We start from the raw sequence: 15,315 nt of genomic DNA on the forward strand, positions 1-15,315 counted from the left end.
TTACTAAGTGTTTATCTTAGTTAATTAAATAAGCATTTCTCTATGGGTGTGTATGTGTGCACAACGTGAGCTCCAGTTGTGTCAATTACTGGAGATAGGGTTGTGCGTGTGACGCAGTGTGAGTGAACCTTGTACCTTTGAATTGCCCACAATAAAAACTGATGATTGAAAAACTTTGATTAGACACACACACACACACACACACACACACACACACACACACACACATACATTAAGGGGCTGAGCCTGACTGTTATGGTTGTCTCTTTCATAAACTGGAGATAACAGATTAACAGAAGAAGTTACCTGACTGACGGACTGACGATCGACTCTGCACATTACTTTATTTTACTCGGAAAGACTTCAATCTCATTCCTGGGAGGAAAATTAAGTGTGCTGATTTTTGAGTTTGGAGGAAAAATTGCAACTTGGGAGCGGCCTGGCGGTGGAGGAGGGGGAACAAAGCAGCGTGTTGGATACATGAAAAGAAAGAGCTGATCCACAGAGAAAATCAAGATATCAAGGTGAAGTTTTATTTTATTTCAACATAATAATGAAGTCAAAGCTTAACAAGGTTTTAAAGAATGTCTATGTTTTTGTGTTTATATTTCACTTTAGTTTTTTTTATAAATGTCGAGTAAAGCCATCAGAAGAATCGACACTTTTCTGCTCCTTGTTTGAACATTTTTCGTTTTTGTAACATAGATTCTACACAGGCCACCATAAGCGGTGGAGTAGACAAGGAGGATGGAGGAACTGAAATACAGAGGGAAGAAGATTGAATCGAGACACCGGTAAGACCTCATAACATGTCACTTCTGCTTGATTTAATCTGTGACTGACGTTACAGAAGAGGGACAGAGTTAAAGATGTGCCATGAAGTTTATTTCAACACATTAAGGTCACCAGGAGCCCACTGAGGCCAGCTCCCTGCCTCATCAGGTTTACACGATGGGGGGAACACAGTATCTTTATCAATGTTTCCTCTGAGCCAGTTGAAGTCAGTCTACTTCACTATTCTTTCATTCTCATAACACACACTGTTATTATCTGTCTGTAGATTACTACAACATGGTTAGACCTGTGTGCTAATGGAATTAAAGCTAGGTGTGGAAATAACAATCAAATCAAACATTAAAAACATGTTTCTTCTAACCCACTAGATAATCATTATGTTTAGAAAAAGTTGTATATTATTATATGTAGCTCTATTAACTTTATAATATATACATATATATATATATAATGGTTTGAAATAAGAAAGTAATTGAGGAAAGTTATCCTCATTCACTCACTGGATCATAGACTGTAAATGATGGTGGACGAAGCCTGAGTGACGTCACATACTGGTCACTGCATGGGGCTTTAGAAGCCCGTCGATGGCGGTCGCCATGCTAGAAATGTTGTCTCAACCTAACTTTCAGTCAACCTAACAACAGCTGAGGCGGCTACACCAAGCCCTCCTGTCAATCAGGTCAGCTATGAACCTTATTTTCAATAGCTCTTAATATTCATCAAATCAAAACAGATATACAGTACAGACAGATTTTTTTTTTTTAAATCAAATTGAAGTGTTTTAGCTTAAGGTGTCCATGAAAGACAAACATGGACATTTTCCAACAATTTCAATGAGCAGAGTCACAATAAACAGTAATTGTACGAACAAAACAAGAACAAACTTCTTGATTTATCATTTGTCTAAAAATTGTAGGAAAAAACTTAAGTACATTTTGATGTGACATCCTCGCTATATTTGTCGTCATGGAGGAACAGTCAAACAGCCGAACATAACCAGATTAATTATCGCTGAGGACGAGAAATTTTCCATACTAAGGGGTCAAATTTGACATGTCATTACATTTCAATATAAGGTTTAATATCTAAAAAGAAATACATGTATGGCACCATGCATAGTTTAATAACCACTGAATAAATGCTAAGTTAATAGTTCGCTCTGTGGTTATTGTTTAGGGATGTTTTTATTAATTTGCTCACACAATGATGGAACATATTGTACAACATTAATGTGTAGAATTTACTGTTAGAGGAAGCGTTTAATTCCCCGGTGCACTGCTGGGCTTCTCTTTATTGCCTAGGCAAAGCTCATCTCTGCAGATATAAAGTGTTTAGACCGTGTTTAAAAGCTCTTCATTTACGCTCAGCTTTCTTCTGTAAGATTAGAATAACATAATGGAGAACTGGTTACATTTTCAATGAATATTGCTTTCAATTTGTTCGGTCAGGTAAAATCTGAGAAGAATCCTTTATTTATCATGTGTTTATCTATTTGACAGTAATTTCTGTGTAATGAAGTTGTGATAAGTGGTGTGTATAACTTGTAATAAGATCACCAGAAGGGCAACATTGAAATGTAGCGAGGCTGAAACAAACAGTAGATGTCTGAAATGTCTGCTGGCAAAGATTTAAATAAAATGCTTTATTGTGATATAAAAACTGTATAGCAGACCCATGGTTAGACTGAAGTCTTTTTTTTTTTAATTTGTACATAGGAAAGGCCAAGGCCTGGTCAAGTCAAGAAATTTGCCGTTCATTGTAATTGACACCTTGGGAGAAGGCGCACATTACACTTTGAGATGTTTATGAACACCATTTAGGTATGAAGAGACTGAGCGAATGTCCTTCGACCAGGGCCGTTCCAGCCTGAGCCAGTTGAAGTTCAAAATATAAAGTTGAGCGATATGTGAAGTGTCAAACATTAACTCTGAAGATTTTAATTGGTGTGTATTTGGGACTGACGTCATTCTGGTGCCAAGCTTGTTGCCGCCCAAATTGTAACTCTAGATAAGAACAAGTCACAGTTTACCTTCCTACAGGATTTATGAGATTGCACACGGCTTGCACTCTCGTCATTACCAACCAGAGTGGTTCAGGAGGGTTCAAGCTTCTTTCTGACTGTCAGCGTGTTGAATGAAACAATCATTATGTGTGGTTCGTCCAGTCTGTGAACTCTTACTTGGCTTCGGGCTTGGGACCAGGACTTCTTGTAGAGCTCTGCAGTGAAAGAACAGATCTTAAGAGGCACTGACCATTGATGTTTTGATTCCAGGGGGTCTAGTGAGCAGTGCAAGTGCTGGAGAGTAAAAAAAGATCCTAAAATCCATGTCTTAAGTGGCATTGCTGCTTATTAAATAGTTTCATTAACAGTGTTCTGTGCTCCCATGATCAGCAGATTTCTCCATGACAACAATCTTTAGAGCATCTTTAGAACGCCGTTTAGACACAAAGTCACCTCATCTTCCAAACACACCTTCTGCCAGCGTGGCCGAGGACATAATACAGAGCGCATTTACCTGGGGCCTGCACTACAAAGCGGGATTTGGGGATAGCGAGGTAACTTCAGGGTTAAACCTGGGTTTTCAATCCTACAAAGTTCGCTCACTTCTTACCTGGGTATATCACCACGGTAACTTATGCTGCACACCTAACCTGCTCCGGAGCAGGTTATGTTGGAGATATGAGATCAACCTGTGGAAATCTCCGCACACTGACCAATCAGATCTTTTGATCGGGGAGCTCCCGCAGCTGATCGAGAGAGGGGAGGAGGGAGAGAGACCCTTCATGTGTCCCGTTTAATAACATTATAGTCCGCTAAGTTAATGATTATTTTTAACTCAGATCATCCTTAATCATTCAACAGAGACTAAAAAAACACCGGAGCCTTTGAGTTGTGTTTTTAAGATGTTAAATTATGAATAGCTTCTTATGGCTTTGAATGATATTTTCATATTGAATGTTTAGTGTCTCCATGCCGCTCTGTCTGTTATCGTCAGAGCTGCAGCTGAAATATAACTTCTCAAACTGTTATACACGCCAAATGAAAGAGTCAGAACAACAAAATAAGAAAATAAAAAACATGAGTCAGTTCTAAGGTGAACTAATGATGGGAAAAAAATGTTTTTAATGAGCCGTAGTTTGCACATTAATACTCGGCGATTTTTCTTTTATCTGCCAATTGTTCTCCCTTCATTTGTTCCCACAGCTGTGTAACTTTAGTCTCTGGGAGCCTGTTTGTCTTAAACACCTTTATATTATTAATAGTTTGTTAGATATGACGATCTGCTGACGGGAGACGCAGTTATGCTTGTGATAGGTTATATGAAGCTAACTCCGCCCCTTTTATGTGCACGCGCTCTTGGAAAATAGAGGGTAATTTATCAGGTTGATAACTGGCTTCGTATGACTGTTAATCACGATCTCTTATGTTAGGGTTAGTGGGTATGATAATCTCACTTTGTTGTACATGCCCCTGGACTCGCTGCCATTTTTGATACTCGCTATGGCAAAGTCAAAGATGGCAAAGTGTTATCAAGGAAGACAGCTCACACCCTGATAATTACTCTGACATTAAACAGCCAGCAGTGGAGGATGGCAGAGAGACTGAGAGATACTGAACTGTTATCTTAGAAAAACAAAAACAATCTGGGTAGTCCGGGGACTCAAACAGCGTTCATTTCTGCTGTTTTTTGTTGTTCTCCAATGCTTATCCAAACAAGCAGTTTCCAGTATAGAGAAAAACTAACAAATATAGAATACAAACAAATGAATACGATTATTATTATTTTTCTGTATACATCGAAGATGAGATTGGAATATGATTAGAAAACTTTATTGATCCCCAGCGAGGAAACTCATTTGCCACCTGGTCAATTCATACACAACAAAGATTATCGACAGTACAGCCACAGTTCAACAAAATAAATAATAAACAACAATGAAACTATCTGGGACATCATTTACTGACAGGAGTCAGAAACACAACTAAAAATGTTCATTAAAATATCGGACTGCTGCAGGAACAAAGGACCCTCTATGTCGTTCTGTGGAACATTGAGGCATCGCTAGTCGCTCACTGAAGGAGCTTTGGAGTCCATTAAAAACACACCGGGTAAAGGATTGCCTTGAAAGATCAAAACAGTTTTTGGTTTGATCTTCATTCTGCATCAAAGATAACCTCTGATAAGACAATGAGGAAAGAAAGGGCAAATACATGCTGTCATTTGTTTGTGCTTACAAACTTCCTGCCCCAAGTCATACGTCAGTGTCTCGAGTTAACGAGAATAGCCTTGGTGCAGACAGAGAGAAATACACAGAGGCATGCACAAACACACATCCACTGGAATAAAGGACCTAAAGGATAGGATCTTCATTTGGTCTCATTGACTTCCTTATAATAGGAAAGCTAGTCTATCGTGTTTCACCATCTTTTGAGTATAGAACCATTCTATACTGCCATATATTCACATATTCAAAACCCTGTTCCCTTCAGATTCAGGGCAGCAAACCAGAACATCCAGCACACTGAACAGCACATGCTCTGAATTCTATGTAAATGCAGACAGATGCTGCATTTAAAAAATGTGTCAGCATACCCGTGAACAAGATGTATAAAGGAGAACAGAAAAGTGGTTTGTGTCCCTCAAGTACATCATCACTTGATATCTCAATGGTTCTCATGCTACGTGTATTCCTTAATACATAGGATAATTGTGTTTTAAAGCTTAGGTAATTCACTGACCGTGTGTTCATATGTGTGTGTCAGGGATACATGGGACCCGTTCCAGCTGAACCCAATAGGAGCGGAGAAGGAACAAAAGAGAATATGTTTCCAACTGGCCCAGTACCTGATGGCTGTTATTGTGGGGCTAGCTGTCCTGACCAGCGCCATCGTTGCAAAGGTAAGACTGTCTGTCTGTATCTCCGTGTATCTGTCTCTGCATATATTTCTATTTGTTCGTCTCCGTCTTTGTCTCTGTTTACTTATGATGTCGTCCATCTAAAGGGTTAAAGCTAACAATTGTGGACACTGAAGCTAAAAGGGGACATATTATGAAAAATAAATTTTTACAGTGTTCTTGAACATGTATTTGGGTAACCTGAGTGTCTACTGACCCACAAAATGTGAAATAAACCCATCCAGTCCTTTGTTTGTAAGTCTTACAACACAGAGGAAAATGCTCTGTTTCAAATTTGCTCTCCGTGTGACATCACAGTGGGATTCTGGTAAAAAAAAAATACCCTCCCCTTCTGTGTTGTCTCCGGCAGCCATGTTTTTCCAAGAGGACACGCTGGCGAGTTGCCATGGAAGCTCAATGCTAAACTTGTGTAGGCACCGGTTGGCACAACCCGAGGGGTGGGGGGAGGGGGGCTCATTGTATTTAAAGAGACACACACACCAAAACGGAGCGCTCTGAGAGAGCTGGTTTATACAGGGTCACGATTCATGTTGTATTTTGACAAAAGCACGGCACAGATGTTTCATTGAGACCACAGGGGACTGCTTTTTTAGTTTATTTCCAAGAAGACAACATGAATACGGTCGTTTAAGTCCAAACAGGCTTTTTATTCTGTCTCAATGTGTGTGTCTGTACACAAATTGACAGATAGCTTACAGACTTCGCGAGAAATGAGAGGCTGGAGTAAATTCAAATGCTTTACTGTTGTCATCATACTCATGAAGCTTCTTTCATTGTAAAACTTAAAAATATAAAATAAAACAAGCACAAATTAAAGGATGCTATCTTAAACATTAGCATTTTTAGTTTGTAAATTATCTGTCTTTAAACTATACAAAATGCATCAAATATATCAAATAGTTTGTATGTATAAATATAAAGATCTGTTCTTGCGAATTAACTTACAAGGGATGCTTTCCAAGGCACACAGGCAGGAAGGAAAGAAAAAGCTGGCTTGTGCTGCAGGCTGACCACGTCGAAAATAAATGAAGCCCCGCCTAACTAGAGTCTCATAACTGAGTCACATGACTTAGAATGACCAATCAGAAAATGCAGTGAAAAATAAAGAGCAACAATTAAATTATCTCAAATGACCAGCAGGGGGAAACAGAATTAAAATTAATTTAAACATTCCTGCTATACATGACACTTTTCTTTACTTTTTGTGTTTTTCCTTGCCATGTTGTTAGTGCTATGTATAATACCCGGGCCTTTTTTGGTTACAGATGGATGAAACACTTAAAAACACATTTATGTACCTTTGTCCCCTTCAAAGATATTTTGAGAGTACACTGACTTGTATTAGGGAGAGCTGGGGCGTCTTCTATTGAAGGTCACGTTTCCCTTTTGGTTAAGCAGTAAGAAAAGTGTGAGCAGAAGAACCCGAAGGCAATCTTCACCCGTTACTGTCAGATCTGTATTCTGGGTTCAGATAAAGAAAGAAAGGAAGTCAACTCAGAAATGAAAAAGAGATTGTGCCTGAGTATGAGGCCATTCAGGAGCACATTTCAGACTGTATTTAAGTGATTAGTTAAAAAGTGAACAATCAGAAACTTTACGAGAGTGGAATCACAAAATAACAACTCAGGAATTTACCAGAGGTGGCGGAAAAAATCAATACAGCAAAGTATCGTGATATTTTGCGTGACAATATTATATAATCTCATGACCGCCAAGTATCGATATTGTATTATATTAATAGCAAATGTGCTTTCTTAATTTTTAAGAGCTGAAGGGGTTACACAATACATTTTGAACAAGTTGCATTGTTAAAAAAATACTGCAATTGTACAGTCTTCCAAACATGTTTGTGTTCAGTTAAAAACGACTGAAATAACAGATTGTGAGGTGCATGCAGCCTTTTCCAGGGTCGCAAGTCTCAGCATTTAAATGTTTCAAATCTCAATAATATCGTATCGTGACTCAGGAATCGTGATAATATCATATAGTGGAGCCTCTGGTCCCCCACCCCTTCCCACCCACCACAATTTACTGCATGCAGACCGGGCAACTCTTTGTTTGTGATTTCCAGGAAAAGGCAAACAGTTAAAACCTACTGCCAGAAGGGACGCCAGAATCAACACAAAACTAAGAGTCCTTACAGTTACTCTGATCTGTAACTTTTACTGCTGTTCTTACAAAATGTCATTTAACTGCAACCCTTCCTGAAACTAAGGGTTGTCACTCCTTGAATTATATTGACAAACTTCTTGGATATTTAATGGGGCGGAGGGGTTCTAAGCTTGTTTTCATTGTGTCCAGCAGCTCCCCACTTCTGTTCATTTTTCTCTCTGTGTATCTTTGTCTCTTATATTACAGATTTCATCTCCATTTTCTCTCCATCAATCTTTAACTCTGCACTATGTGCATAGTGCTTCTGCCTCAGTTTCTTATTGATTTCTCATCTTCCCCTTTATTTCTTGAAGATAAATCACAGGACTATGCTCGGTCATAAAACAACACATTGTGTAAATATCTCTGTCTGTTTTCCTATGTAATCAAAGGGCATTGATCCCAGTTCAGCATGATTAACTTCCTTATTGGTGTGTCAGTAAATAAGGATAATAAAGCAATGAAATGTCCTAGGAGGAGGTCAGCTACACTTAGAACTAAAGCAGGGAGGGGCTGCCGGTAAATCCCAGCCTTCCTTATATTTACTGTGTATGAGACTACTGTTAAGGACTCTACTGACACTACGCTGAAAGAAAATGACATTAAGAAAGTCAAAAGTACACGTTAAGAATCTTTCTGAAATCGATATCTGAAGGAGAGAAACATAGGAAACATAAAACTATTTGTTTTGAATCATCAAACCAAAAAGAAAACACAGGAAAGACACTTAACCCCAAAGTGCTCCCGCAGCGTCTCGCAGAAAAGCTACATGCTCAAGTCTAGGTAATGTTTCACCAATGTGTATGTTTGATGTTGGTGGTGGAGTTGATCCCTTATACAGAAAAGCTCTAAAACCCTCAGAAGGGAGCCTAGTTTCTGAGGGATTGCCAGTCATTTAATTTTAACACTGTACTGGTAAATACAATTCAGTTCAATGTAGTGAAACAAATGAGTTTCTTTCTACCCGCTCATAATACCATTCATAATATCACAATCGCCAATTGCTATAGTGTCCACTATAATCGCAATCTCACAATTTCACCAAACCATGCAGCACTGTGGTAGATAAAAGTATTGGTTTGTTCAACTTTCTCAGAGACTACCTTTGGAGTTAAATCAGTTGTGCAACTATTACATGACACAGCACATGTTGAGCTGTATTTTTAAGTTTCATCTTATTCGTCCAAACTCTGCTTTCCTTTAACAAATTTTTGGTCTCTGTTCAACCAGGGCTCTCTCTTGGTGTTGTCAACATTGTCCAGTCCGCACTCATTGCGCGGAGATAAGGACAAACAGTTCTACATGCTGATGTTGGTTTTCTGCCTGGTCTGCCCCAACTTCCTGGTGTTTCTGAAATCCCTGTGGAAGTGTGCCTTCAAGAGCTTCGTGCAGCCCAACATGAGGACCATGTCTTTTGTACGTTTACTCATTTATTACAAAAACCTGCTTCACATGTAATGAAGTTAAATCATTCTTTATTCTGATGAATCAAATTTACACATCAGCAATGCATGATTTAGCTATCACAACAACATTTGTATTTTTAGTCATTATATGAGCACACTCTTTGGTACATATATATATTGATGTGGGACCATTTTAATGATAAACACATGAACACAGTAGGGGAAGTACACTGCAGCTATAACTGCATTCAGTGAATCCATGTACAAAGGAGAACAGAAAAGTGGTTTGTGTTCCTCATTGTTCGTTTCATTCATTGCTAAATTGGGATTTGTCATTCTAAATCAAAACTGCTATCATGACGTAATGACATGAGTCCTTGTGTTTTACAGGTTTGTGCCATCGAGTGTTTGGTGTCTCTTGGCACTTCAGTCCTGGTGCTCGTGGTTATGCCTCAGTTTGATGTGTTGACTAACCTCTTCATCAGCGGAGGAGTCTGTATCATGTCTGCTGTTCTGCAGATCGTATTTAGACTACAGAGAGAAAAATGGAAAATCCTATTCCCAGTCTGCTCCCTCATTCTTACAGTTGCAGGTAAAATTCTTCTTTCCATTCGGCGTTCCTGTTTTTCTTTTAATCAGGACACTCACACTTCTACTAAAATAATAATACAATCAAAAAGTGGACCGTATCAGTAATGTTCCTAGTGCCTAATGTTCAGTCCCATTAGCCCCTGCTATCCCAAGTCTGACACATTTCTTTACTTGAACACTGCTTCATTGCTTCACAGAAAAACAATATCAAATACAAAAGTTACTAGTTTATAAGCGTCACTTTCCAAATAAAAGAGGAAGTCATTAATCCTCTGTCTCATGTTAGTGGTTACGTTTATGAAAAAAAAGCTCTTTGTATAACACGAAGGAAAAATATTAGTCCAAATAATTATTAATAAACCTGTTTTATTTTACTCCACATTTTCTAGATTCAACTGGAGCCCTTCCATTCCCGAGCCTTGAACAAGTGTTTCAAACAGTTGAATAATATTGTCACTAGCTGATACTGTATGACAGGATTTCATGTTTTTACGCAGAAAACAAAGGATGTAATATTCGTGAACACATTCAAAGAAAACATTGTTGAGAGCTGCCAATTACATTTTTAAAAAGTAGATTAAAGGCTTTCTATGTGATTTTTCACACTTAAATGTAATATAAATCAAGTATATCCTCTGAAAATAACTCTGAGTCATGACTGTCTACAATGGGTGTAACACCCGAGTCCCACTGTCTGTGATGTTTTCAGAGTTTTAAGAGCTGTAGCTACACTTTGTTTACATCGCCTGGACGGCCGGCTGACTCCCCCCCTCGTGTATAAAAGTTGTTTAATTGAGGGACTAGAGAAAAGAAGAATAACATACTGTACTCACTGCTTCATTGAATGTCACATAAGCGTTTTTAGATCACGGCCATTTCAGGTAAATTTACATACAGTGTGAAGATACGAGCATAATAAAGATTGCTAGCATTAGCATGCTAACACAACAATGCAGCGCAAGTTGTTTTGGTTTCATGCTGGTGCTCAAGGGCGACATCTACTGGATCAAAAAAATCACATTTTCTTCCTTTAATAGAAGTTCAGTTAGAATACTAGCCTGATTTTGTATTGAATTCAAACAAACACTCAGATGTAGGTTTCATTTCAAATGTATTTGCTCGCTTTGGAACATATCAAGTGGCTTACTGCTGAACTATTCACAGGTTACTGCCTCCTCGTACTTGACTACTATGTCCGTGTGACATCATTTGTGGACAGACAGAGCGAGGACTGCTACATCTACATTGCAGTTGGAATTTTCGCTTCGCTCCTCGTCTCCCTCTGCTGGTGGGAAAACCCACTGCAAGCCACTAACACCATGCAGGTAATCATTTTTCCTCGATGTGTTTCATTGTTTATCTTATATCACCAACATACATTGAAAAACATTTTTAATGTATCTGTCAATCCCATTGGCACTACTGTAGGCATGGAAATATGTAAAGTTTTTGTCGTTTGTAGAGTGAATAATTTTGACTTTCATGATTTCTTCCTGCAGGAAAAGTTGTCAGAACTGGACGGCTTCAGGGACTTTGTGTTCGTCATCAGCAGTATCTTGAGGATAATAGTGATAGGTACTGTAATGATCTGCTGCATCAACAAACAACACTCAGAAATCATGCTGCACTGCTGACCAAAAAACAGCTCTTGAAATAAATGCATATTCACAACACCAAACACAGCAGCGTTTTTTCTCCGTGCTTAGACTGTCAAAATTGTATTTCAAACATTCACACCGGAGAACAAACAGCTTTCTGTGATGTCAGTGGTGCAGATAGATTTTGGAGGATGCTCTATAGCTGCAATTAAGTGTTCCATTTTTATTTTCAAATTGGAAAGATGTGCTTTCTATTCTTCCCTAAATGCACTGTTTTATACTGTTGTATACACTATGTATGTTTTCGATTGCAGGAGGGGTATACCTGTTGTACCATGTGCTAATTGAGAAATCTATAATCTGGAAGGACTTTAACCTGGGGAGTGATGACTGGGAAATACTGCAAATAGGACTGGGGCTGTTTTTCTTACAGGTAGGTGGAGCAGTGACTGTAAAACAGAAAGATAAACAGCCATAGATAGGTTTAGATAGGTAGTAAAGTTTGTATGGGCACTAAACAAACAAGTAGGAACCACGATTCTCTTCTTCTGCTAATCTTGGAGGATAGACACGCAAGACTTGAAGCCCTGATCAGGTGCTTGTCTTTATCTACTAAAAGGTTCAATAAAGAAAAGTTAAAGGGAGAATGTGCAGATTTTACACATTTATAGAACAGAAATCAAGTATATCCAATGAAAAAGTCTCTGAGTCTCGACTGTCGGCAATGAGTAAGAAGCGCGAGTCCCGCTGATTGTGTTGTTGTCGGAGCGGTGTTTACATCGTGGCTGACTCCTCCCCCTGCGTATAAAGCTGTTTTAGTCAAGGACTAGAGAAAATAAGAATAAAATACTCACTGCTTATTTGGATGTCACGTCAGCATTTTTAGATCACGGTCATTCCGTGTTAATTTACATGCAGTATGAAGCTATGGGATAACTAAAGTGTGCTAACATTAGCCTGCTAACACAACAATGCAGGCCAGAGGCAATTGCAGCTTGAGCAAAGGACAATTTATTCCGTCATTTGCGCTTTACTCCAGTCCTTTGTGTAAACAAGAGTAGAGGGGGGTTGGAGGTGTATGCTGGATGAGAGCGGAGGCTTCAGTATGGCGGAGGTGTCGCCAATAAGCAGTTTGATTTGGTTTCCTGCTGGTGCTCAATGGCGACCTCTACTGGATCAACAAGTCGCACATTCTTCCTTTAAGCCTTTTTTGCTTTATACTTGGGCTGTTTTCCTGACTACATCTGAAGCCCACTGAAACACTCCTAAAACCAAAACTCAGTCAGTCCCATGCCTTCAGATTCAACATTTTTGCACATTGAGAATCATCACTGCAGGCCAATATGTTTTTCTTCTTATTAAAGCAAACAGATAATCTGTTTAAGCACACACATCGTTGGAGAAATTAAAAGCAATGGCTTTCCATGGCCTCCTGATTTACGACATGTTTTACATATCTTGTCAATAAATGGTTAACAGCATGTCGAGTCTAGATTAAAGAAGCGTCTTCAGCAATTGTGAAGTAGTATTTTTTACTTGTATTCAAATCTATTTAAAAGGAGTGTGAAACACAACTTAGAATCTCCCACGTGCCTCCTGTCTTAGGCCTTCTGCTCTGCAGCCTGTCACTGGTTCGGTGTGGTGGCCTGTAAGATTCACGCCGTCAGGATGAGTTTTGCACTGCCTGTGTGTTGTACTGGACCTGCAGTGCTTCTGTTGGGACTGATACTTTTCATAACAGAGGCAAAACAACTGGATGGAGCTGAGCACGGGAGCATAACAGGTTAGTGTGTTAGTGTTGTCCTTCTTTTTTTTAAATGTTACTTCTCTGCCTTAATGTGTTTTTGTTTTATTTATTGAAGTTTATTCAAGTGTAATGACCTTTTCATTTCATACACAAAAGGGTGAAACAAATATTTTTACTCCCCAGCCATGTGGTAAATTGTGAGAAATGTTTAAATTTGATACCAGGGAGCTGTGTGATTAGAGTATTACCAATATCATGCAACATTGAGTTACTGTATGTTTCCATTGCAGAGTTTTGTGAAAGCTTGGTGTTTTTGAGGAATAAGAACTCAACCCCTGTGGTTTTACTGGAAATCACAAGAAGCATTTGTCGCACTTCCCTGAACAGGTACATGTTTGTGTGTGAATCAGCTCGTAAATAACACGAGTCAGCAGTATTGTACTAGTGGATTTCAGCCACTAGTTATAAACATGTCCCTATATGCAGATTTATAAACGTGTAAAATGTATGTTTTTACCGGTGGATTCCCAGGAATGTGCTTTTTTAAGTCAAATGTATTAGAAGTACCTATCATTCAACTTCCTGTTAAGAAAACAAGAAAACATTTATTCATTTCTTTTCTGACTGATAGCTACTACCTGCAATGGCCTTTTTCAATGCTGGCACTGGAGGGGGTGTGTATCTGGTCGGGCTTCGTCACATGCACCTACTATGTTTGGAAGATGGAGGTATAAACAAAAACACACAAACACAAACACTACCACTGTCTCCATCTACATCTAATACATCAGAGAGCCAAACCCCAATCCTAACACATTGCAGAGCCCAATTAATAGAATTTTAAGTCTAAAGGTATTTCACTAACCTCAACGCCACTTTTTTTTTTCTGAGACATGCCACTAAATGCCTCAATGGTTTACCATGTGCAGGTCCAGCGTATAGAGAGAACTTCTCAGCTCTTTGTTCGACGCCTTTATGAATCTGCGTTCATTGACCTGTCTCTGCTGCTAAACACCAAGATGAAGGTGCCACGAGCCAAAAACCAAGAGAGGTGAGAGAAGTCGGAGAGTCTCCCATATTATTTATTTTGCGTCTGAATGTTTTGAATGTTTTATGGGTAAATTCAAGGCGACATCTTTATACTACACATTGAGATATGATTTATCTTAAGCCCATTGACTTCCAGATTTCATAAAAAATGAATATATCATTCTGAAGAAAATGTGCTTTTTTAAATTGAAGAGAGATGTTGTTAAAGATGAAAGGAAGATTATGAAATGACAAAATAAATGCAAACTACCTATAATCCAAGTTTCTGCCTCCCCTCTCCTCTCCAGCCATGATGACTTACAGAGCTGTGTGATCTACCTCTGTGCCACAATGTGGCATGAGACCTACGATGAAATGCTGAAGATTCTCACTTCCATGTTCAGGTTAGAGACACTGTCACTGTAGGCCCCCTAGGCTTACTGTTATCAAAGACACAACACCAGTTTCCTTCCTTCTTCACATCCCTTTCAGAAACTTTAAAGGTCATGGACATTTCCACAGGTTAACTTTATTGCCTTGCAGCAGTGATGTTCAAGCACATGACTGTTTGAGTGTGAATACAGGTGCAGCAGCATGAACTGATAAGACAGACCTGCAGAGATATAGAAATGTTCAGAGAGGAAGTGTTACACAGCTTCTGAGCATGGTGTTATGATGCTCCTTTAACAACCACATTTGAATACATAAAATGAACGTGCTTCTGGTTGAGGCATTTTATGGCCAGTCCCCTGTGGTTTTACTGGAAATCACAAGAAGCATTTGTCGCACTTCCCTGAACAGGTACATGTTTGTGTGTGAATCAGCTCGTAAATAACACGAGTCAGCAGTATTGTACTAGTGGATTTCAGCCACTAGTTATAAACATGTCCCTATATGCAGATTTATAAACGTGTAAAATGTGAGTTTTTACCGGTGGGTTCCCAGGAATGTGCTTTTTTAAGTCCTGATATCAAGCGTGCTTGGGTCCCTTGCAAGGTTAAATAAAAAGGTGCTACATAAATCCAAGCTATTAGCATTATTAGCCTTTCAGATATTTAATATTGAATATTATCATTTCC

The 15,315-nt window shown here is 38.9% G+C and overlaps 1 protein-coding gene across 1 annotated transcript in view; it reads left to right on the forward strand.

Moving 5' to 3' along the window:
* Positions 1 to 337: 337 nt before the first annotated feature.
* chs1 (chitin synthase 1) overlaps positions 338 to 15,315 on the forward strand; it is a 28,106-nt gene continuing 13,128 nt past the window's right edge. Inside the window, exons 1-13 of the mRNA XM_061041870.1 lie at positions 338 to 524; positions 706 to 794; positions 5,561 to 5,696; positions 9,096 to 9,281; positions 9,662 to 9,863; positions 11,027 to 11,187; positions 11,362 to 11,437; positions 11,775 to 11,893; positions 13,066 to 13,243; positions 13,498 to 13,594; positions 13,839 to 13,935; positions 14,137 to 14,258; positions 14,545 to 14,640. Coding sequence (XP_060897853.1) covers positions 748 to 794; positions 5,561 to 5,696; positions 9,096 to 9,281; positions 9,662 to 9,863; positions 11,027 to 11,187; positions 11,362 to 11,437; positions 11,775 to 11,893; positions 13,066 to 13,243; positions 13,498 to 13,594; positions 13,839 to 13,935; positions 14,137 to 14,258; positions 14,545 to 14,640 — 1,517 coding nt within the window. The 5' untranslated portion in view covers positions 338 to 524; positions 706 to 747. The remainder of the gene's footprint in view (positions 525 to 705; positions 795 to 5,560; positions 5,697 to 9,095; positions 9,282 to 9,661; positions 9,864 to 11,026; positions 11,188 to 11,361; positions 11,438 to 11,774; positions 11,894 to 13,065; positions 13,244 to 13,497; positions 13,595 to 13,838; positions 13,936 to 14,136; positions 14,259 to 14,544; positions 14,641 to 15,315) is intronic.

The sequence above is a fragment of the Labrus mixtus genome, chromosome 1 (genome assembly GCF_963584025.1).
Source record: "Labrus mixtus chromosome 1, fLabMix1.1, whole genome shotgun sequence".
In the NCBI taxonomy this organism is placed as follows: domain Eukaryota; kingdom Metazoa; phylum Chordata; class Actinopteri; order Labriformes; family Labridae; genus Labrus; species Labrus mixtus.